At 41.5% G+C, this 26,190-nt stretch overlaps 1 protein-coding gene across 1 annotated transcript in view; it reads right to left on the minus strand.

Moving 5' to 3' along the window:
• Nucleotides 1–26,190, minus strand: part of pard3ba (par-3 family cell polarity regulator beta a) — a 156,936-nt gene that overhangs the window by 58,450 nt on the left and 72,296 nt on the right. Inside the window, exons 14-18 of the mRNA XM_062414870.1 lie at nt 22,067–22,199; nt 20,553–20,688; nt 18,897–19,018; nt 15,039–15,083; nt 569–772 (exon numbers count right to left, since the gene is read on the minus strand). Of these exons, the coding sequence (XP_062270854.1) occupies nt 569–772; nt 15,039–15,083; nt 18,897–19,018; nt 20,553–20,688; nt 22,067–22,199 (640 nt within the window). The remainder of the gene's footprint in view (nt 1–568; nt 773–15,038; nt 15,084–18,896; nt 19,019–20,552; nt 20,689–22,066; nt 22,200–26,190) is intronic.

Here is a 26,190-nt window from a genome sequence, read left to right on the forward strand (position 1 = left end):
TATACTATAATTCCACTCCAAATGTGGTGAAAGTATGACTTTTCTCATCTAACAGAGCAGTAGATGAGTAGTTTTTCCACCCTCAAACATCATTAATCAAAATTCAATCATTTCAGTTAACATGAAGGATGTAATTTCCTCAGAAATCACACACACTCAACATTACATGTCTGTGGGTTCACAGGGTAGAGTTTTAAAAATATGCCGCTGTAAGATATAAAGTTGTTTTTCCTAAATTGCTGAGTGGGTAAAATTGTATAGCATTTCATTAAGGTACTTAGGCTAAGCACTGTCCCTTGGCAGGCCTCGGGCTCTACTTGAGTGCCAGTGTGTTATAAAGCCTAAGGGGATGTGCATTGGCAATGTAGAGTCTAGTTTAAAATGAATACATTGTCAAGGAGTGAATCCTATATTAGAGCAATAGTGGCAGACAAGCATTAAAAAGGAACTTTTCTTAACAGTTTTGTTTTTTTCTTGTTGGCAGTTCGACAATTCACAATTTGACATCTCTTCTAAAAGTCTGAAGTCTCTGAGCCTGATATAAAAATGCTAAAATGATTAGTCTTACCATCTTCAGAAGGTCCATCGTAGGACTTGTCAATTGCGAACCTGAAACTCTGGTTGCATCCTCGTCCCCGGACCATGTGAGGCCGAGGGCGATGGAAGGGCACCTGGTTCTGCCTGGCCTCCGACACGGCTGTCTGGAGGCTCTCCAGGGAGCTGGACTTCCTGAGGCCCAGTGTCGGGCCCAGCGCTCCATCAGCTGAAGGCTCTGAGAGACAAAAGAGACAAGAACAAATGGAAGGAGGCCCATGAGTGAGGAGGTAGATGGATGTTTAAGAGAGGATGAGAGAGAAGGGAGGGCAGGAAAAATAAAAAGGAGCCTGGTAATAGAGGAGGAGGAATGAGTTTTGCTGCAAAATGAGACATGCAGACACTGATAAAATGAGACAGAATGATTGTAAATGTTTAAAAAGCTCTTGGCATGGTGATCATAATACTTTTTAGTCATGTTTAGCCAACTGCTTATAAAACATTAAACCTGTGCTCATCTACTATCATCTTCTAATATTTCCTTATTTAGAGGGCATTTGCATTTCACTTTTTAAAATGTTGATGCTCCCTGAAATTGAATTTAGGTTAAGATCAGTTTAAATTAAGCTTGCAAGAGAGGAAGGGAGAGCTGGGACAATAGATTTAGGATGTATTAGAAGAGGATGCACTAGAGTATTTCCATACTTTGACCATTTGTGCCAGACTGATTAACTAATGGTTAATTGAAGACCATCAGGTGCACAATGACAGGCTTACTGGATATTTTCCAAGATGGTACCTCTGCTCATACTTTGAGAAAAGACTTTGAGGGGACTGATTTATGTTTTTAGATGGTTATACCACTAAATGACCCTGATTCACAGTGGTATACCCCTTTTTTCTGTCATTCTTCCCCTATTTACATTTTTAGCATTTTGTTTGGTCTTCAATTATAATGAATTTGATGTGATTACTTTATCTTGTTACTATTTCTACACTTTGAAATAAATACACAGATGGGGGGGAAAAGAGCCTGAATACTGCAAATGAAAGTATGTAAACTATAAATGAAAACTATATTGGAAAAAAATATTTAAAGGAATGAGGTCCAATCATGTTTATTAAAGCAGGATTAAAGATTAAAGAGAAAGTTAATTTAAAATGTGGATAATCTTATAGAGTCTGGACTGTGGCAGCAGCAGGATGATTTTTCAGTGCTTATATGGAAATAAACACATTTCTAAATTCATTCAAAACATTGCAGTGTAAGATTTAAACCAGCTCACACACTTTCTTCCTTATGGATATAGCTTTTTGGGATGAAGCAAAATATGTTAAAACCCAGAAATATGATGCTATAAAGTAGAGAGGTAGAGGGAGGTTGTGGAGAGAGGGTGAAAAATAGGTTTGACAGAAATTAGGAGACACAATTAGGACAAAAAGTAAAAGGAGGGGAACAGAAACGATGAATGGAGTGAAATGGTACAAGGACAGGTGAGGAGCAGCACTATGGGAAATGACAGGCTCATGCATAAGCAAGGAAGAGGGGGAATAAATGAACTGCCATCATACAGTGTTCAGGTATGGCCTCCAACTGGAGAGGGGGAAAAAGGGGCGATAAAGGAGCGTGAGAGTGATGAAGGCCACAGCTGATTCAGCAGGGGAGGAGGCACCGGGAAAAAGAATGAAGGCTTGGAAGATTTGAAGATGTACAGAGCTGCAAGAAAGTAGAAACAAATGACACAAAAATAGAGTAAAGGTCATGCAGCTGATGAAAAATTACAAACCTGAAGGACAAGTGACCAAGAGGAGTGAAGGAAAAACCTTTTCAACCTGGAGAAGCAGCTAGTCTACACACCAATCACCAATCCACAATGAAATAGTGACAAGCTCTCTTCAAAGAACTTACAGACAGGTTGCAAGTGACATTTTTTTCCCCTTCTGAAACTTTCCTGTAGGGATGACTTTCTCGCACCATGGCACTCACTGCTTAAGACATTTTTTTTTGTCATTTCAGAGGCTTCAAAGCGCAGAAGTAGAGCAGGGAAAAAGGGGAAGTGAAACTGAAGCGGGCGATAGAGTCGAAGGAGGGGGAAAAGTAAGCGGAGCGTTGCTGCCTTTTAAGTCCTAAATTGACTTTCTGAGAGGAAGTGGGATTTATGGGGAATAAGGGGTTATAAATAGAGAGGGGGGAGCGCTCAGGAATAAAACGCTCAATTTGAGAGGCAGGATTTGTGTCACAAATGTAATTACGGCTGTCCAGCTCGCAGCCTGATAGAATTAAGCTCCTTGCCAGTGCACTGCTGCACTATACACAGAGAAACTATGTGTGTGTATGAGAGCATGGGCACGTGTGTGAATACTACAAAATGTGGGGATTTGGGTCCAAGTAAAAAGAAATTTAAAAGTCATGATAGTGACTGTATGAGATAGCGGTGTGTGTCCTTGACCGCCTCAGATGAAATAGGAGAAGTAGTTAAGTATGAGCACAATTCACTTTTGCTACAGTGTGTGTTTCTGTGTGTGTGTGTGTGTGTGTGTGTGTGTGTGTGTGTGTGTGTGTGTATGTGTGTGTGGGGCTGTGAGTTCACTCATTCCATGCATGTCAGGCGGTTGAGGCTGGAGGTAAATGAATAATGAGGGTTTAATAGGATGGATGAGCGGGGGAGAGGTGGCTATCATCGCCAGCGCGATCCAATGGAGGGTGAAATCAGCGTTTATCACATATCGCTGCCTGCTGTGCCAGCAGATGCTCTCACGGATCCGTTCGCATCATGTCTGCCTGATTGCCACTGATTCAAGCTGGTGCACATATTTGACAAACAGCCTAACAGCCAAACAGGCCAGGACGATGGGCAATGCCCTTCACAGCTGTAACACCACTCCATCCAAGATGAAGCAAAAATGTTCTGCCTCATTGTCCTTTTTGCTACTTTTTATCTCAATCGAGTGATTGGCGAGTTACTCTGGGTGTCAAGTTTTTTTACATAGTTTGGTGGAGTACAACACAACAATGTGTTACTGTCCCGAGTGTCTCTTGAGGGAAACAATTGTGACATATGCACCAAGTTGGACTTTCCTCAACCACATGCTGGCCAACTTCTGAGCCTTTGAGTTGAGGTGGATGGTGCCAGCATGTTTTTCAAGGTTCAATTCACAGTAAATGGCATCCTATTGAGCCTCCAGTGTCTGAGTCTGTATGTGTGAGTGAGACATCATGAGTCTCATGGGTATTAACACTCATTTGCTGCACAAAACCAAGGGGGGGGGGGGGGGAGGACGTCTAGATAAACTTCTAGACAGAAACATAAATCACCCGTTCATATCTGTTTATGTACGGAGTGTAAGTTCACTAGAAATGTACTTTATGTGTTAAACATTTAAAGCAGACTCAGAATTTTTGTGTTTTGAATTTTGTATTTAATTAAGTGCAGTCTGCTGCAGTCTGGGACTAATATTTATGAGAACAAATATCAATGCCAATATTTACATCGAAACTGTACACCATTCTATATTTTAATAAAACAATACCATAGATATTTTAATCATTTAGTATTTCTAATGCAGACAGTGACCCATCTGTACACAAGATAGTTTTTCTTTTTTATTGTTTATTTAATTCTATGCATAAATATATTGCGGCAGTCTGGGACATGAGCTGCTCCATTTTTTATTAGATAAACAACAAATTGAAATGTACATCCCATAGATGGAATTCTGTAAGACAAACTGTGACAAATCAGTAGCTTGCCCTGTCTTCAGGTGAGACATTTTTGGTACAGATTTCCCTGAATATTGATAACTGCTTCCATTTACACATGCAGGAAATGTTCCTGAACCAAGCTGATAAAACTGATGACTACAGTTTAATTCTTATACATAGTGTGCTTAAATGATCCAAGATACTTCTGTGTTTCTGTTGAGGAAACATTGAGGATATTGTTAAAAGAAAAACTTCAAGTGGTAGTTTACATAGAGGAAAAATATTTACTATAAAACAATACTTATTCAACTTTTGATTGACAAGTAACTTTTGGGAAATGCGGCACAAGAACATACTTAATGCCAAAGAATGTTGCTGAAAACAAAGAACCTGCCAATTACCTCTTAAAAATGGTGCTGGCATTTCACACTAAACACACACACACTTTAAAGTGTCTTCCAACATCCGCTCAAAAAGCACACACCTGCTTGTTTATTGCAGACACAGAACAACAAGCATATGCCAGTATCCATCTCCTTAAAGTACATACCTAATACACACACACACACACACACACACACACACACACACACACACACACACACACACACACACACACACACACACACACACACACACACACACACACACACACACACACACACACACACCTATGTGATGTATATATATTATGACTTCTGTAGAGGCTGACTGTTGTTGTGTCTGTATTGAACAGACAGCAGTGAAGTCTTTGCCTGGAACGTAGCCTCTGGCTTCTGCTGTGCTGACAGGCCCTGCATGGACTAAAACTGCTCTGTCATGGTGCTTTGTGACTTAAAAAGTGTCACCTTAAAAGTGGCAGTGACACACCTGCCACCTGTGACTGAGGCACAGTGATACAGCTTAGTTTAAGTGCATGTCTACCATATGTCACAGAGGTCAAACACTGTCAGAGTGATGTTTTGTGTTCATAACGAAAAGGGCCAGTGTTTAGGACTAAGTAGCATCTAGCTGTGAGGTTGCAGACTGTAACCAATAGAAAAACCCTTACCTCCCCCACTCCCTATGTGGATATAAAGGGCTCATTCTAAGGTAACAAAAACATGACAACTCTTAGTTTCAGGTGATACACATAAATACCATATTCCATTTCTGATAATAGAGCCCCCTACGTCTTACACACTGCTCCTTTAAAAATGATAATTGCAGTCTATCTCTGTGTGTTTCCTGCAGTTTGCAGACTAGACTATTAGTTCTGTATGAAAGTTGACTGCATACTACTTATTTCACCCAGTGAACACATAAATGAATTAAAAAATGTCCACATTATAGGCTTTGCCCTACTGTGTGTGGTGCATATTTAATATGCTACTCAGACACACACACACACACACACACACACACACACACACACACACACACACACACACACACACACACACACACACACACACACACACACACACACACACACACACACACACACACACACACACACACACACACACACACACACACACACACAAACATAATCCCAGTCACACTGCTGAACCCTCCCACTGAGTCTCAGCAGGGTCTTAACACTTACCTATCAACTGGACTACAATGTGCTCCACTGCAAGCAGCCAGCCAGCACACACTTGCTGTAAGGTTGCCACGGTTACAAGTAAGTGCCCCCTCCACAAAACCGCTGGGGGTGGTGGTACGGAGAAGGTGTGTGTGCGTGTTCTTGAGAGAGAGGGGTGACGGTGAGTTGCCAAGGATACACTTTAGCTCAAGGGCGTCATGCAAGCCAAGTTCTGGGGGGGGGGGGGGGGTACAGTTAGAGTGGGGAGCATTTGTCAAATAAGAGAAAATATTGACGCAATTTTCTGCAATTTGACATACATATTCAAAGACTTTTGGGGGGGCAGTTTTTATAGCTTGGATGGGCATGATGTTTCTAGTTTGGCCAACAGTAAGAAAGGGCTCTTGCTACAGGCCATAGTTCTTTAAATGGGTTACATAGACCACATAAACACACCTGCATGATCATAAAGATGCACACACACAACATTGCACAAATGTATGCTTATAGAAACTCATATATATATATATATATATATATATATATATATATATATATATATATATATATATATATTAAAAAAAACATGCACACACATGCTTTCCATCTCGTATCCAATCTCAGTGCCGCCAATAAAACCCAGTCCCATCATTCAGGACACCAGTAAAACAGGCCCTAACCTGCACACCACCATAAAAGCATATGACGCACACAGACACAATACCCACCTGTAAAAGAAAGCCTGCTGTCACTGCTGCTCAATAAAGGTTATTGAATTAAATTCTGCAGCAGCTTCAGACCACCACTGTGAGCAACAGAAAGGTTCCTTCCTATGTCAAACAGTTTCAATAAAATCAAATTCATCTAAGTCATCTAATTCAACAGGAGCCTTAGAAGTTATTGGTTTACAACAGATAGTAACAATCTCATCTCAATAAATGTTTATGAATGGGTTTAAATGGTTTAAACTACACAAAGAAATAAACAAATGGCTTGTCAATAATCCTTGCTTCACCTTAGATGAAATGTCTTGAATACAGGCTTTTAAACATTTATTCGAGCAAACCTATTATGCGAGAAGTCTAAATAGTAAAAAGCATGAGCAGCAAATATTATTTCATATCTTCCCTTTTCACAAAAGATTTAATGAAAAAGACCAAAACCAGCAATGTGTTCGCTACTCATTTGGAACTCAGCTTGTAGCCTGTTAGTTTCACCAGAACATGTAAATGTGTTAAAATTGGGTAAAAAAGATAAAGTTAAATAATTAAAAGGTTGAGTCATTCCATAAAGCAGCTGGACACTGGTTTTAGCAAACACTACTCAAACAACAGTAAATAGCATATATTTTGGGGACTATTTGCACCAGTGGATGAATACACATTCGCAATAACAGGACAGTGCATGTAGGGTATTCTCAAAATAAAAGCACAGTGCCCATATTGATGGTAATTAAGAAACATGCTTGAAGTCGTTTGGCTCATTAATGTGTTTAATATTCTTTGAACAATAAGGGAGCTGTATGTCAACAGAGGAGTAAGATGCATCAGGCTTTTAATACACAGACAATTGTCAATGCACTGTCTTCATATTCTAACTATTTTCTCATCATAAAACAAACCCACCATCATACTGTATCACCTCAGGCAACTGTCCAGCCACTCAAAGCAAATCCAATTCATGTTATGGCCAATCAAAACTCCACTCCAATTAAAAATATGTCCAATCATTACCCACCCCTTCATCACTTTTTGAATGCACTCAGCTATATCAGAGGCGGAGGAAGGAGCTGGATGGAGGTGCTGCTCTGGCTGTAATTGTATTTAGCTGTTTAGATGTATGAGAGAATGGGGACATATGGGCTGTATGTATTCAGCCCCCAACTAGATGAATGGCTTTAATAACTGGAGGGGACTTAAAAGGCCATTTCATAATTACTGCTTACCTCGACTGGATTACAGCAGCGTGGCGGGGGTGGCAGAGTATGGATGAGAGTTGGAGCGGTCTGTGTGGAGTGGGACATGTGCCATTTGTAAATGCACAGCAGATAAAAGGGCTTGTGCAATGAGGGAGAACTGTAGTGTATAAATTGAGACATACACCTTTGTAATGCTATACTTGTGAAGACATTCACTGACTATTAAACCATCCATGTCACTTTAATACCAGGATTAGATGACAGGACATTTTTGGCTTTCCAGATGCTCATATGGTCCTGCATTGACTGGCTAGAGACAATCTCGACACTGAACCCAGAGCACATCATAGCAATCATATGGTGCTTTTCCACTACACAGTTCCAGCACGACTCGCCTCGCCTCGACACGGTTCCAGGACAGACCTTTTCCATTACAAAAAAGTACCCACTCAACGTGGGCGGGGTCGTCATAGCACGGCTCCGCAAAACTGCCTTGACTTCGTTTTATACGCGACACAAAACACATAAACAATGGAGGGCATTGAGGCAGTGGTGTACTTGCTGCTGTATGTGGCTTTTTGTCACACACAAAGCAAGAAAATTGAGCCGTATGGCTGTAACTATGGTTGTAACGCTGCTGCCGGTATTTAAAAATGCCAGGTTTGATTCTTGTGTGGGACGGCTCATGACGCTTCCAGCGACAACTACCAATCAGTGGCCAGCAGTGTGTCGACGTCACATTTTAGTACCGGCTTGGCTCGCTTGGAACCTCACCAAAGCAGGTACTAAAAAAGTATCAGGTACCAGGTACTTTCCCTAGTGGAAACGCAAAAAGAACCGAGGCGAGTCGAGGCGAGTCATGCTGGAAAGGTGTAGTGGAAAAGCGCCAATAGACCTGCGACACGTCCAAAATAGCCATTTAGCACACCATAGAAATCAAACGTGGCAAAAGTAGGCAAAAAGCAAAAGTACTCTTTCCATTGGAGCTTAGTGAGGTATTTGGACTTGGTCTGAAACTCACCCATGCAATCTACACAAACCAGACATGCATAAATTAATAGATCAAAATCTAAAAGGGTCACAAGGACCAACACTGGCAGCAGCATGAAGATTCACTAGTTAATGAGCAGTAATGCATGTCATTTTCCTGCATATCACAGTTCTCACCTCAGAAAAACACATTGTTCGGGACATCCTGGTGGCTTCAGTCAAAGAAGTCCACCGCATAATTGTAACGTCCCCAGTACAAACCCGGCTGGGAACCTTTGTTGTGTGTCATCTCCTCCCTCTCTCCTCTCATTTCCTGTCTGGTTAAGAATCACCATGTGATCAGAGCTGGTTTTAACACAGATCAAAAGACCTGCTGCAATATAATGGGACCCTAATCAAACCAATTACACTGACCTGACTATGCTAGATACAGAACTAAAACACTGCATGGGATAACATAACAAATAGTGTCCAATGTCCCATATTTGCTGCTTAATTTTTATGCAGATACTAATTCTAAATTTACTGATGAAAGTTTTCATTCATCTCTTTATTCATACGAGCACCACTGGTCCTTAGAAGAATAGCAATATAAGAGAAACACACAAACGCAGACGCGCACACAAACAGATGGGCCTTGCAGACGCAGAATGATCCATCAATCCAAATCATCGCAACATGGTGGCTTTCCACTTAAATCAACAATGACAAGCCGGATGCAAAATGCTGAGAGAGGCAGGGGGGAAAAAAAGAGAGAGAGAGAAAGACAGAATGAGAGAGAGAGAGAGGGAGGTAAGGAGGGAATGACAGCGAGAGGCACAGTTACGCAGCGCCCAAACAAAGAGTGTGAAAATAAAGCTTTGGCGCTGGCAGGATGCTGGCTGGTTTTAAAGTCTCATTGTGCACAGAAGAAACGTCTGGGACTAATGGGCCCACAGAGCAATGGCACCGGTGGCTGTGCTGAAGGGTTAGCTGTTAGCAAAACATCTAAACATCCAGCCAATCAGAAAACACACACGGAAAGAAACACACAGAAAGATTGAAAAAAAAAAACATGGGAAAGAAATGTACAACTAACAAGTGCTTTAGATGTGCATGCAGTATAACCCTCTGCACAGCCTTGTATAGAGAGAGTGTTTGTGTGTGTGTGTGTGTGTGTGTGTGTGTGTGTGTGTGTGTGTGTGTGTGTGTGTGTGTGTGTGTGTGTGTGTGTGTGTGTGTGTGCGTGCGTTGGATGAGCTCCCAGGCGTGTTTTAAGAGGGCAGTCGGCTGCCAGGGGAGATGTTACACTCTAAGGGAGAGAAATGGTGGGATGAATGAAAGGATATCTGTCCATTACTCTTCAGGTTGTCTGTGGGGTGTGTGCAAACACTTATGCACACACACACTGGCACTAAAAGATGCTGGTCTGGGGCTGACTTGGTAGAGGAAACTCTACGGCTGGAGCATGTTCGCTATAATCACATAAAACTGGAACAGATACAGCTGCAGAGGATGGAGAGAGAGGAAGAGAAAAAGGAGTGAGAGAGCGCTGAAGATAACGGAGAGTGAATAAAATAGGATCAGCCTGTTGAGAGAAAGAGAATCCAAGTGATCATAAAGAGAAAATCGGATGTAAGAGAGGAAGAAAGAGAAAGGGAGGGAGAGAGATGAAGGTTTGGGATTGAGAGGATACTAAAAATGGGGATGAGCCTGGCGACAGAGAGCAGGAGACAGAGAATAATCAAGAGAGAAGCGATTGGGAGGAAGCGGGAAAGAACGAAAGAGAGTGGTGGCGAAGATGAAAGTGCAAAAAGGAAGAACCCCCCCCCCTAAAAGCTCTATTGAAGATGGAGACTCCTAAGACTGGAGAATCAAGAGAGAAGAAAGACAGAGAGAGGGACAAGACACATCTTGAGTAAGTGACAGAGAGAAAGATGGAGCGAGAGGAAAGAGAGAGAGAGAGGAGTGAAGCGCTCCTTGCAGCAGCTCTAGCCAGAGAGAAAAAGGGTTTTAGCCAGATTAAAGAAGCCAGGCAGGCCTCTTAAGACCATCCGCCTAATGAAATATGTCAAAGCCCATAAAGAAACACTGAGGCCACTTAAGAGGGGGGGGGGGGGGGTAGCGCAGGAGGCTAGGCAAATACACTGCATCAGCAAAAATGAAAAACACGCAAAAGCCCTGTCAATACGCATTAGCTGAGACGTCAACGGGAGGGGAGATGAAAAACAAGACGAGAGGAATGCCGCATCGGAGAAATGGATCGCTTTATTTATCATGGGCCATAAGGGTTACGGGTGCTGATCAGAAATGCCAGGAAAATCATAGCGGGATAGGAAAATGGAGGGGGTTAGGTGGTGACTGTGGTGAGGGGGTGGGGGGTGGAGAGAGAGAAGAGAAGGAGGGCGGAGGTGAAGCCACTTGTGGGAATGCTGAGTGTGGGGGATTCGAGGTCAGCAACGGTGCTCGGGACATTTGTATTCCGCAGGCAACAAGCTTAGCTGGCTGTTGCAGGTGGATTTAAGAGATCGGTGTACGTGTGTGTGTGTGTGTGTGTGTGTGTGTGTGTGTGTGTGTGTGTGTGTGTGTGTGTGTGTGTGTGTGTGTGTGTGTGTGTGTGTGTTAACAAAGACCACAGGAGGGGGAGAGAGAAAAAAAGGAAGCTGGGTCTGTCTCCCAGTGTCAGAACTAAAATGCTGGTCATGGTTCTTCTTTAATACATTTTAAAATACAGTGTGTTTTAAAAAGAGATACAGTGTGTCTACATCGCTGAACCCCTAAATTAAAATAATGACTTTTGCAAGCCACCTACTGTAGAGCTGGTCAACTGAGCATGCACACACACTTTCAGCAACACTCTGATTTATATTCATACTGGAGCAGCCCAGAACAACCTCCAGTGTTGGCCACTGAGAAGCAATGCTGGAGCAGTTATATCTGACTCAGTGGAAATTTACTGCTGGCTTATCTGCTCCTATCACAGCACAAACGGTTCCACACACACACGCACACGCACACACACACACACGCACACACGCAGTCAACTCAGGCACCGGTGCGAACAAGCCACAAAAACTTTGCAAGCAATCTTTTCTATCTTTATCTGTCATCTATCTTGTTAATGTCACACACACTTTTTTTTTTAAACAGTCAATTATTTTCTATTATTTAGCAGCAAACTCGAAACAAAATGCCAATTATGACATCATTCTTCAAATCTTTGGTGTCAAGATTTCATTGCTGCTGTGTTTCTGTTCCACTGTGAAGTCTTTCATTTTGCTGTTTGTGGAGTCTGAATTTAGGAAGGGAGCACATTTTAAAGACCATTTGGCAGCTGAAAGTTACAAAGTTCTATTTGACTAGAGGAAGTCTGATGGAAGTCGAAAAGCTAGGAGTGTGGTATCTGCACATCATTGACCACTTCACACGCTTCAATGCAGGGAGCACTGTCACCAGCAAGAAACCTGGGGAGATAGTGAAGCACTTCATTCACTGCAGGATAAGTTTTCATGGTCCACTGCGCAGACCGTTCAGTGACAATGGAGGTGAATTAAACAACTAAGAAATGAGGGACATGGCTGAAATCCTCATGAAAATGAAGAGAGACAACAGATGTGAGTGGAAGACGGTGTTAGACTGGGCCCTCATGGCAAAGAACTCTCTGCACAATGTGCATGGCTACAATCCCTACCAGCTAGTGTTTGGGCAGAACACAAATCTGCCTTCAGTTCTTACTGATCAGCCGCCAACTCTAGAAGGTACTGGCATAAGTACTTGGATAGCCCAGCACATCGCAGAATTACATGATACAAGAAGAGCATTTACAGAAGCCGAATGTTCTGGGAGTATCCAAAGATTGTAAGGGCACAAGGTCTACTACAAAAGTCCAGGTGTGGTCGCGGCCAAGATGGTGCAGTAATACTTGTTAGGCATTGGGGCATCTACGTTCAGGTACATCAATCCAGGCTCTGAAAGGTAGATAGCTCACAAGCAATGCTGGGAGAAAGGGACAATCAGCTGGAGGGGACGGAAATCATACCATGTTACCAGAAGCTGGATTCAATGAGGATAATTATGAAACTAAAAATTAAAGTTAACCTGAGACACATAAATGATGAATCCCTTGATGCTGAGGATAATAATGAGCCACATCACACATCAATATAGCCTGGAAGGAATATCCATGGCCAGTCTGATGCATCACAGACACACTCAATTTCTACTCGTGAAGGCCTTAGGCTGACATCTGAACAAGTAGTTAAATCCTCAGCTGGGCAGGAAAGGCCACTGGAACACACAAAAGCTGGTACAATTTGCAATATACTGAGCCTAAGGAAAGTTAAGGCACAACAGTGTTCAACAGACTCCGAAAATGATCATGGCTGTTACATGTCAAAAGTAATGGCAGCTGAACTCTGAGAGGCTCCTCTAAGAGACCTTGAAACTGACATGCTTGAGCTGAAGATTGGCCAAATACTGTGTGTGGCAAGGCAGAGTACTCCCGACATGATGTACGACATATCCATCCTGGCATTCAGTACGACGTGTTCAGACCCTGCACTGTGCAAACAAACTTATCAGAAAATTGAAATCAGAAGAGGTGACCTTGAGGCTTCAGTACTTGGAAAAAGACAGCTCCCTAAAACTGGTTGGTGCTCAGTGATTCCTCTATGGGAAACCTTCCAGATGGAGGCACTCAAGGTGGACACCTGATCATACTGATGGGAGAGAAGGGAAGATTCTCACCTATATGCTGGCAGTCAAAGAGGATCAGGAGAGTTGTCCGACTTTGGCACTTGGAAATGGCATTGACAGTGCAGTTTTCTGAACTCCACTCTACTCAGAGCTTACCACAGGTGATTGCACATGTAACACTTTGCCCATTGTGTGAAACAGACAATCACACGCTACTCTTTTTGATGCTTTCAAGTCAACCAAATCCGTCAAAGGTTAGAAGGACTAAACAACAAAGACCTTTCTACCATCCAACTCTGGTCATTACCAGCAGCTTTAAACCTATTCTCTGTTAAAGATTTTGAAAAAAAAATAAATATTTGGTTTTTGGACTGGGCTTTTCTTTAAAGAGAAAGGGGAGTTTGTTAAGTGCTGCTACTCATTGCACATCTGTGAAGAGCATGCATCCTATGTAAGAGAAAAATGGATGCTGCTGTTTTTGCTGTCTAGCAGAAGTTTCAGTCTGTATCTTTATACTCAGGGTTTACTAGAATATTGTTGCAGGATTTACAGTTGCAATAGAGGAAGCAGTGATGTGAAAGTGACAGTATTTAGGGAAGAAGAGTGTTCTCTGTCCTTTCACAGGCTGTGTCAGTAATAGATTTTAAAATAGTAATTTTGCTGTTGAAGTCTTAATTACTGACCATCATGTGCACAAGGGATGCTGTTGCAGTGAATCCCTGAATATATTTTCTCATCAATTTCATCAGTCAACATTGTTAGAGAGCAAATTATGTTTTCTAATGTCTGACAGTGCACAAACAGAGAATGACAGGATGTTAAGTTGGATTCCTGTTTGCTCACATGTCTGTAAAGCATTTTGCTGGATAGTTATTCATTCATCCATGAAATTGGCGTGAATGAAAATTGAAAATTTATCTCATGGAAGTGTTATGGAAATGTTACTAGCTCCCACCTAGTCAGATTGCCGTCAAGACTGTAAAAGCGAGTTAGGTGCTTATTCAGACATGTTAAACAGCCAACACATTTGCATAACAAGGTAAAAGTCTCAAGTACCTCCTAGTTTTGGTTCATTCCCAATGAACAGTTGTTCCTGTAGTCAGAAAAATGTTCAATACACAATTCTTGAGAATGAAGTGGATATACAGGTACAGTAGTGAAATATCACTCAGTAAAAGAAAACAGTAAAAGTGACTTTATATTTTCATTTTAACCAGACTTCTCTTAAATAAAACAAGGCAGAACTGAGCACAGAGAAGTAACTGAAGCAGAAGCCATTGTAACGCAATACGGCTGCTGTCAGCTGGGTGAGGATTGAACACTGTGGGCCTGCTGACCTGGACGGCTATAAAGCAGCAAGAGCTCAGACTCTAAGTGCTTCACAACTCAGCTTTGTCAGCTGGGGAGTGGAAGGAGAGGCCAGGCAAAAAAAAAGAGAGAGAATGTTTGAGAACAGATAGCAAAGAAAGAGAGAAAATGAGAATCTTCACACACGAGGTTAATTTGTTTTTGTGTGTGGAGGAGCTTAACTGTTGCAACTGTGCGTGGCGAGGAGGGCGAGAAACGGAGAAATTGATGGGTCAAAAACAAAATAAGGGGAGCATTTTCTCTGAGTGTATGCATGTGTGTTTAAGATGATATCAAACACTCACCATCTCTCTGCCCCACCAGTGATCCCACGTTGCTCTCATCCGCCACTAGAAAACCACACAAAATTGCACAGTAAATATCACAAATTATTCCGCACATACGGAGATACAGAGCAGCGTATAACTCACTCCGGTGCTGCTTTGTGGATGATTATACTAGTATCTGCTAGTGCTGGTACATAAATGACTCCCTGCAGAGGTATCAAACAGAGGAGGGCTTGTAAGGGACAAAATGACACAGACTGAGAGAGGAAATGAAAAAAGAAGCAGAGAAAGAGAGATATTGTGATTGTGAGAGAGAATGAGAACAGATAGAGGTGAGACAATGAGAGAAATAATAAAGTGAAGAAAAAGAAAATACGTCGCTGCCACCCCCACCCACCACCCCACCCGCCACCTCCTAATCTAACTAAACAGGATTGTGGTCGGCTAGCGGCGGCCGCCACAGGCAGTGTGCACCATGGGATACAATAATAGGTTTTCATTACGCTGCTATTTCTCTTAAATAATCCTTTTCATTTTTTATGAGGTCAATTTTCTCGGCAGACAGATGGGTGGGGGGCGAGGGAGGGAGAAAATGAGAGGAAGGGAGAATATTGGAGAAAAAGAGTAGGCTGATAAACTGATAAGCAGTGGGGAGAGGGGGGCAAGAAGTGACAGATGCAGGGTGATAGGGTCTGTCAGAAAAAACAAAGGTTACAAACAAAGAAAAAAGAAAAAAGAACACAATCAGCAAAAGCAAACCTGAAATCAAAAGAACCTGTTTCATAAAATCCTGCAGAGGCACATCTGTAGCAACTGAGACAAATAAATAGAAATACCATTTTTGTGCACATGTGCCCGATAAAATAAAACTGAAATACTTTCAAAGTTAGGGTGGAAAATGCTATTCCGGGCTACGTGACCCTGGCAGATACTGAAAAGCTTCCCTTTCTGTGGAGGTAAGATAAAAGTCTCCATGGCCAGCAGCCAAGTTTGTCTCCTTTTGCCACAGTAGAAGGCTAAAAATGTAAAAAGCCTCCTTTAACCTCCAGTTAGTTACCTTAAAATGTTATATATACACATGTATGTGTGTGTGTGTGTACTGTCACTTAACTTTACTAAATGTATACTGTACAGCTTCTCACATACAGTAGCTGAGACGAAGTGTAACTTAAAGAAAAGGAGAGAACTGAGTGTAAGAAATAATATTAAGAAGGTTGAAGAAAAGAGGAAAAGGTAGAGAGAACAAGGACTAGACATTGTGAGAGTGAGGGAAAAAGAGAAATTCACAGGGAGGTGGATCAAGAGAGGCTGAGAGACGTGGTGAGGCAGAGAGATATAATGAGAAAGAGTCAGTCCAGCTGTGCGTGCGGTGGAACTGTTGGAGCTGTTTTCACGGATTTTGCTTCACATCCAGATTTGACCTCCTGACCTCCCAAAGAAGCTACGTAAGTCTTGGTGCTTTTGAGGGTGTTCGACTATTAGGCTTAGTCTCCCATTTGCTCTTTTATGGATTTGTACTGTACATCTAGTGCTCATGATGTACTTAATACTGCAGAGTGGATTGTTTCACAACCCGGCTTTGCTTTCACTATTTTGTTTCTTCCTTTGTCTACTTCATATTTCAGACTTCTCAAAAAACGTCTGACATTTCAGTGCAATTTGAACATCATAAAGCCAATCTATACAGGCCATGGCTTTTTTGACTGATGAATCAATTTCCTTCTATTTTCTTGCCAAGTAGTAGTTACTATTTTGACCAACCAGAGCTCAGTTGTGTTTGAGATTTCTTCCCATTAAAAGGGGAGTTTTTCCTCGCTGTGAATGTTGGGTCTCTGTAAATTAAGGAGTATAGTGTGCACCTGCTTTATGTGAACAGTTCCCTGAGATTACTTCTGCTCTGATTTGGTGCTTTATAAATAAAACTGACTTGACATTATTGCTTGTTCAGTAAAGAGGCAGCAAAATAAAATAATTATTCTGTCAGTTGACGGCAGTTCAAGTTCACAATCAAATCAAAAATCAAGCCTACAATACATATATGTGCAAAACCCAGAGCCTAAACAGTATGTGTGTTGGGGTGCATTCAGGTTCTTGCAGGAAAAAGTGATTTTGTCACTCAGTATAAAATGCTTTAACTGTTTGGTCAGACATGGTACAGATATAGTATCAGTGATTCCACTATTCATGTTGACATGGTCAGACTGTGTGTGTGTGTGTGTGTGTGTGTGTGTGTGTGTGTGTGTGTGCGCGCGCGTGTGTGCATGCGTGTGTGCATGTGCGTGTGTATGTGTGTGTGTGTGTGTGTATAGATTTATTTGTGTGTGTAGAAGCCCTGAGTCAACAGACTATTTGCAGAGGCATCCAGGGTCAATAAAAGGAGCTCACCTCTTCTTGTCAAGTGGCCGTTTCATGAAAGCTAACTTGCTCTGTGGTACTGTAAAGCTCAGATACATGTTACTGTAACAACCGGCATGTGGGAAACTCTCCTGAGGCAAAAAGTAACCCCCCAAAAATTGGCTCTTTGAATATAAATCCAGACAAGGTCAGCATCTGAGGTCTTGTATGTGCTCAGAGCTCCTGCCATTTTTACACATGTACACTCACCAACTCTCCCTCTCACACACACACACACACACACACACACACACACCCCTCTGCTTACTACCTTGTTTCAGCCCGGAGCACTTTGGAGAGGGAAGGGATGAATAGAACTTCAGAGATAACACCAAAAAAAGAGGGAAAAACCAGATTGAAATGGAGGATGGCCAGAGATGGAGATAGGAGCCAGAGAAGGGGGAGAGATAGCAGTGGGTATTGGAGTGAGTCCTCAGTGGGATGGAGCACAGAGTGTGTGTGTTTGTGTGTGCACGTCCGTGTGTGCGGACCACCCTTGTCCATAATGAAAGCCAATCAGCTTGGGTGGCAGAGGCGTGTACTGCAGGAAGAAAGCCAATCCACAGAACCTAATGAACCGGGATTGGAAATCAGAGAGAGGCAGAGAAGGAAGGGAGATGGATAGAAGAGAGCAAGAACAATGAACTCATCGGCTTTCGGTTGAGAATGAAAGGGCTGAAAGGAAAAACAGAGATAAACAAAGATGGAGAGAATGGGGAGATATAGAAACACAGAGAAATGGGGAAAGGAAGAAAAAGAAAAAAGAGAGCACTGACCTTGTCCAAAAAGCAAGTGAAAACAAGAAAATTGAGGGAAAGTATCAAAAAGAAAATAAGAGATGAAGGGAGATGAAAAGATTGCAGAGACAGACAGAGAAAAAGAGGAGAGAGGAGGGAAGGGAGGGAGGGGTCAGCCCGGGTTAATATGAGGAAATAAACCCCTTCGTTCTCGCCTTCCACGCACACAACAAGCCAAGAGATTGGAAACCCTGCGCCTTTCATTCACATACAAACAGAAAGCATGCACCCAGACATGGACACACACCCACACACACACAGAGCACGGTATGTCGATCCAGTCTGTTGGAAAGCCCCCTGGGTTTATGAGTTCAAGAGGTCAAATCCCCTCAGGCAGGGGATAATAGCAGAGGTCTACGTATCACAACAAAGAAATGTAGTGATAAGAGGCATGTGATCGCTGTTGTGTTGTGTGTGTGTGTGTGTGTGTGTGTGTGTGTGTGTGTGTGTAGTCTGGATCCATGATTAGACTCATATGTTTGGCTGGTTTGTGATGGTTGAGACAACAATATGGTTTGTATGCTTTTGCCTCAGAAAATACACCCAATCATAAACGGGTGAGAGTAAAACAAGAGTTTCTTTCACTGATGAAGGGTTTTATGTGTGTGTGTGTGTGTGTGTGTGTGTGTGTGTGTGTGTGTGTGTGTGTGTGTGTGTGTGTGTGTGTGTGTGTGTGTAAGCTCACCCAAGTCCATGCTCTTGGACGCTCTGTTGCGAGGTGTGTTGTCTGAGGGTTTGATCAGTGGGCTCTCAGTGGGTGTCATCGGTGGGTAGGTAGGTGCAGCCATGGGTTGCTTCTCAAACTCACTGCAAAACAAGTCACATATGATTAGTATCAATCAGTCTGTCGATCAATCCTTGTTTAGTGACTTGTTGGTTACATCAGCCAAAGAAGTAAGAGTAAATTTGTAATTCGCCAACACTCACAGACAACAGTTCATTCAATTTCCTCTCCTCTGGATGGCATGAATCAACACAATAGCATGTACTGTCTCCAATATACTTACAGGGAAAGAAGACTATTGATGCCAGATTCTGACTCTGACCACATGAAGTTCTGTACACACATACACGCACTGCAGACTTTAACATATTCATTCAGAATACTGTTGACAGACTGTCAAATAGGCAAATCTTGCAAAAGCACATTCTTACTTTTAGTCTTACCAGCAACTAATTCAGTGTTTCCTTCAGTAGATCTTTTATTATGGGGATTGACAGATTAGACTAGCTATCTTTTGAGTGAGATGTCTTACAGAATGTGATGCTGTAACACTAACAGCATCTAGTCAAAACATGCAGGATTTGAAAGATGAAAACAGCAACAGCGCCCATACGAAACTAATCAATATTGTTTTTATGTGCTCAAAAATTGCATATATGATTTTACAAGACACTGACAGAAGATTTTATCCACAGAACAAAGTGAGACCTGGCAATAAATACAAGTTTTATATTCAAAAACACACTCCAGTGGTTTAGAATTGTACTTCCATAAAGTTGGGGTACTTGTGAAATCAAAGAAGGGAGAGGCTGAGATATTCTGACTTTTAGTAAATCCTACAGTTCCCATAGTGCAACTCAATAGGATTTTTAGTTAAACCCTGTCTGCTTGGTAAACACCTGTCTTTAAAAACTCAGATCCATCAGTTTTTAACAATGGCTCCCTGCTATAAATTGGTAGCCTCAAACACAAAGCTGAAGTCATGCGAGTTATTCACTAAGACTTGACAAAGCTCCTCCAGAGCCACACAACACATTATACAACTGTTTTCAAAGGCTATTGTACCTCCTGTGTTTAGGAAACTGACTTCATGCTCATTCATTTTCGAAAACTTTAAAAAATAAATACTTTAAACAAAGAAAACTATAGTTGAAGGATATTTAAGAAGCATGTCTGATGACAGCATCCACATTTCCTTGATAAATATTCTTAATGACCCTCATATGGAATTTGTGTTGCTGTGGAAATATGGCTGTGTGAAAGCAGGCTGTATAGCAGAACTTTAATAGACTTATAGAAGTATCATGACTTTCTAAGCCTTCAAACTCCAACGATTTTTTCCCCCATTATGGTATCACCATAATTACTTATGCATAATGCAAATGGGCTATTGCAATTAAACCTCATAGTCTAAATAATGTATATGTGCGTTGGAATATTTAGTGTAATGACTCTTCTTTATCTCATAACACAGCAGCCCACATTATGAGTGCCATTAGAATATAATAACTCTGGCCCTGTGCACAATTTAATAGAGTGACGATAGTGCAGTGTTTTGTACATTATGTGTGTGCATTATGGCGGGGGTAGAGGGGTGGTGGGGTGGGGCGGGGGTACCTGGGGAGTGGAGTTAGTGCTAAGTCTCTAGTCATTTCCTCCACAGCACCGGGGGAAGGCGGCGGGGGGAAGCCTTCCTCGTCGTCGTTGCCGTAGTGATCGTAGCTGCCATTGGTGGTCGCAGCAGGATACGGAGCTGAGGAGAAACAACAATCAAATGTTTATCAGAAGGGAACTAAAGCTCTTGTTTGTGAAAAGAAAAACTTGGAATAAAGGAAAGGTGTTTTGTTATTTGTTCATTTCAGTACTTGTGCAGTAGTCTTTTAGTTATTTGCTTTTTTCTTTTACCTTGATATCTCTGGTTATAATATCAAAAGTAAAGCTGCCCAGATTTGCTCTTATTCCAGTCCTGAACAAAGTGAAAAACTCAAAGTGTGTGTACAGCTTGATATTCAGTCTTAAATGTTTTATATTTCTAAATATTGTTCCTTATTTATATTAAGCAGTTGTGATACTACACACACACACACGCATATTTAAATACACACACAAACACACACACGCATATTTAAATACACACATCACACAATGAAAACCAGTTCGTCCTTCATTTGAGGATCAATACTGTCAATGGTGAGCTTAGCAAGGGCAGACATTAGGAAAGCATAAGCTTTACAAAAACACCAAAAAAACCCACACTCACTCAAATCACATTCACTCAAAACTAAAGACACACAAACTAAATAATCATTTCCACACAAAAGCCTTATTCTAACTTCCTTGGAACTCTTTCTTCAACATTTCCATAAACGGTAAACCCCAAGACAGGAAAGAGTGCATCATTTTGCCACTGTACTGCCTTTGTGTTGAAACCCCCACCACCACCCACACTACAAATTGACTTTAACTGTACTGCTGCTCAAGTCTGATGGAGAGCCGACAGAGTCTAAGCGAGGAAAGCATCTCCAGCTCCCTGCATCCCAGGGGGGTGAACGAGAGGGAGACGAGGAGGGAAGATAAAGAATGAATTGAAACAGTTTATTAGTCTTTTTTTTTTCTTCTTTCTTAACACAACGCATGCTGCACAATACCCTGTATGCAAATCTGGCCCACTTAGAAGCCATTTCATCAATGTAATGATTCCAAGGTCAGATCTTTTGCACATGAAAAGCAAGCGTCACGTTCTGAAAAACATAGTTAATGACTTCCCTTTCTCTCTCTATAAATATGCAGGGGCGAGAATGAAGAGAGACATAAAGACAGAGCTTGGAAAAGATGTGACAATTCTGTAATGCAGTGCTATTAGATGCTTAGAGTGGCTACAGTGACCTAAAAAAAAACACCACAATGTCGAAGCCTTGGCTGAGTGTCATGCTGCTCAGCAATCACAAACACACACATGTATATAAACACACACACATAGGCTGACAAATACAGTGTGTGTACACACTCAGCCACAGATAAGGGGAGTACACAAACACTCCAAAGCCCAATATTGACTATCTGACAGTTCAAATGGACAAATTTTGTGCACGGAGTGATTTGTCAAGTGCGTCTGTGGCTGCCTTGCTCACCACTTCCAGAATCGCTGTATGCGTAGTTGTTGGTCGGCATTGGAGAGTGACCGCCACCATTGATAGAGGGCTCTGTGTTTGGGGGTCTAGAAAATCCTGGAGTCCCCTGGTAAGTATCATAGCCCCAAGGCTCCTGCCAACAGAAAGAAAAGATCAAAAGAGACGAAAGAAAGGGTTATTAAGGGTTCATATGCAAAAACATGTGCCAATTCTGAGCCAAATGCCATTTCATTAAAAATTGATGGTGTTGACTCGTATATCAAGATTAAAGTTACTTTATTACCCAGTAGGATTGGACTAATGTGTTTTTAATTTCTTTTGTTTACTGCATATCAGCCATCGACTATACAGATACAAAAAGAATCCCTGTTGTCCCAGTCCTGCTTTCCAAGGTTTGGATTTAAATTCCGGTGACTTTAAAAAAACATCTGTCATTAGGCTCAACTAATTTATAGCACAGAGCAAAATGAGACATTATATACTTCTGGTCATTTTCATTGATTGACTTATTACAGACAAACCAAGAGGTGTAAACAAGAAGTCATATGGTATAAGTTATGCTACAGCACGTAGTTAATTTATCTTCTCTGAGACAGCTCCCAAAGAAATAACTGATTATAAGCATCAGTATATAGGAGGGTCAAGTTGATCTGATCTGGCATAAACATCGACCAACAGGTATAAACAGGTTAAAAAGACTGTACTGTAATATTACACAGGAGATAATTACTGTGTGGTTTAAATGAACCCACCCAAAATGACAAATGCAGTAATCTTTACAAATGAAACCTTACAAATCAAATGATCCTTACAAAACACTGCCTAATCTAAAGTACTACAGTAGCACTATCAGTGATTATAGAAGAAAGGTCATTTCTCCTGGATGTATTAATGTAGGGACTGCATTAATATTACACTTACACCATTCATGCCGACTTGTAATGAAAGCAAAGGAAGTCAATTATTCTGGGGGGATGTAGTGAGCAGTCTAGTCAAACATACATCTACAGCACTGCACTACACTCATTTTACACACTTTTTCTAGTAATACAGTCTGCAACCAATCAATTACTATGTGATTCTACTCAGATGGTGACACAGGAGCAGCGCTTTGGGGGGGAATATGAAGAGATTTAGAACAATTCTCTGAGGATTTAGACGAGACGTGCAGCGTGGGTGATATGACAAAATAGTCGAGTTGATCATAATTGAGAAAGAAACTTGGCGAGTCCATTCGCTCGAAAAGCTCCCTTTCCTTCATGGCAGCTAGTTATTTAGCAGGAGAGTGTTATGAAGTAGGAACAGGGTAACGAGTACACTATATTATACAGGTATGTTCCATCACCTAATTTAACACTTGGAAGTTGTTTTAAATGTGATTTATTGAAGACATCAAATCTAAATCTTGAGAGGGAAAGGAGGCAAACATATTGTGGAATGTGGGTAATAAATTATCTCACTGTACATTCACATCGCAGACTATATATAAATACATATTTTGATACGCCTTTGTCAATTCTTTTGAAAACTCGTTTCAACACTGGCTGCAAAAAAAAAAAAGGTGATTCTCCTCATGCGCACAATTGAAAACACAGTAATTAAGATAATCCTGAAAGCACTGACAGGCATGTTATCGAACAGCCATCAAACACTACAAAGGACCCCCGCTGCAGATGGAGATAGGGACTGGCGGAGCTGGTGGGAATGGGCGCTGGTGGAGGATGAAAGAAAGCTTTTTCCGGTCAAAGAGATGGGAGCTACAGCTGTCACACACACACACACACACACACACACACAAACACACGTACTTATTTAAGCGTGACAAAAAAATAATCCTTACAGTGTGTAGAATAATGAAAAGGTGTTCCAATATCTTAGTGGTATCAAAGCATTGGGTGGGGTGTATTCATGAAGTCATTGAGTCCCTGGAGTATCATTAGCACCAACTATACATCTTAATATGCCACTACATCATAGCTGTCAATCACTTTGAGCTCATACTATATGTGTGTCTTATAAATTAGCATAGGAAGGTCTGACAGTTCGTCTGCATGTGCCAGTGACACATAAGTCACATCATAAACCCCCCATTCATCCATTCATCCCTTCATCCCTCCATCCCTCCCTCAGTCTCCACTAACTGAAGGCTTGCCTGGGGCTTTTCAAGCAGCCAGGCAGACATGCAGTCAGATATCTTAATCCCACAACAATAAATAAACAGAGGGGGATCCATCTATCAGGCCAGCCCCAACCTAGAGCTGCATACAATAGGCTTAGCCCTGCCTCACCCTACTGTGTCACCCACCCCACCCACATATCACTCGGCTCAGGCTGGAGAGCAAGAGAGGAAAGTCGATTTTTCTCTTTATTGTCAATCATAATATCTATTTATAAAATGTAAAGTACTTTGAACTACACTAACCTGAATGAGAAGTTCTAATTAAATAAAGTTTGACTGATTAAGTGTTAAAGACGTATTAATTGATACTGTAGCAGTCTGCAATTATGTTTTATTAGGGATGTTACTATGGCAGTCAAAAATCTTCCAGAGCAAGAGTGAACAAATGTTTTAGCTGTCTAGCTAGCTAAGTGGTTCAGAGTCTTGATCGTATGCAAATGGTGGCCAAAATGTTAATTCTAAAGGTTACACCTAGCAATTTTCAAATGTACCAACTACTAATTTTACACCACAAGCATGAGAGCAACAATTAAACCATTTCAATTAAACTTTTTTTTATACACTGCATATATGAAATAAAATTACATAATAAAACATATTTGAATAAAAAGAATAATTTTGGATCTCTTACCAACCTAATAAACTCATATTCCACATAATTACACAACTAGAAGCTGCTAACAAGTAACAGGAAGTGTACTCCACCAATCAGATAGCAGCAATCTGGTCAGACTGTTACTAATACAAACCTCAGAAGTTGGAAGATAAGACAGGAAGTATAAATATGATTACATATATATTTAAAAGGTTGTCATTGCATCCATCAGGGAAAGCATAGCATCTGATGGTGATCAGGGTTTTAGTTCTTTTTGTCCAGCTCTAGAAAGGAATAGCATTGAGGGGCTCAGACTGCTTAAGGAATGCTTAAGGGAGCGTTTGTTTTATCACACCGCCCCACCTTGTCACCAGACTGGCGGTTAAGTGATGAGAGGAGGACTATGCAGATAGATAGTGAACTTTGAACCAGGTTTGATAGCATTTATCTGCAGGCTTAGATGACTCAGACAAACACATGCTGATGGGAGACCGGCTTAGATGAGATAGACATGCTACAATAGGCGGGTCAATGGTGCTAACCCTCCTGTTGTCACGCCCTCTCTCGCGCACACACACACACACACACACACACACACACACACACACACACACACACACACACACACACACACACACACACACACACACACACACACACACACACACACACACACACACAAACACACACACACACACACACACACACACACACACACACACACACACACACACACACACACATTATCACCAACCATCTGCTTTAAATGCTGTGAAACGTCTTTTTAAGCTTCTGAAATAATCAGTCATGGTTCAACATGGAGCTGAATGGAGACACTCAACCTAGAAACAACAATTTTTCGCCGTCTGTCATGCTTGATATCTTCATCAGTACATTCATCCAGGAATTTGCGCTGCTTTTTCGAGCATTAGCTGAACACAACTTCTTCTGTGACTTTGTGATTGATTCTAATGTTGCTCGCACATTTACCACCAGGGATTAAAGAAACTGTCAGCACAAAGTGAAAAATATGTGTTTTTTTTGGGGACACATTAAGGCATTCATGGGAATTTTTTTTTTTATTTATTTTTTTTTAACAAGAGCACTTCAACACAAAAGAAAGAAAAGGTAAAAATAGGCAAAGGTTAACACTCTCCGCACAGTCTGATTTTTAACACATTTATAACATCTGAGAGGGAGTGTGTTCACAGCTAAGTGGAGCATTCATGAATACTGATTTTACTCTTGTGTCAGTTTTCATTAGTTACTCCTGAAATATGTTCATTATTCCCAATATGGCTGCGAATGTGTGACTCTTGGTGTGACTTCATTGAATATTTTTGGTGTATT

The sequence above is a fragment of the Scomber scombrus genome, chromosome 24 (genome assembly GCF_963691925.1).
Source record: "Scomber scombrus chromosome 24, fScoSco1.1, whole genome shotgun sequence".
In the NCBI taxonomy this organism is placed as follows: Eukaryota; Metazoa; Chordata; class Actinopteri; order Scombriformes; family Scombridae; genus Scomber; species Scomber scombrus.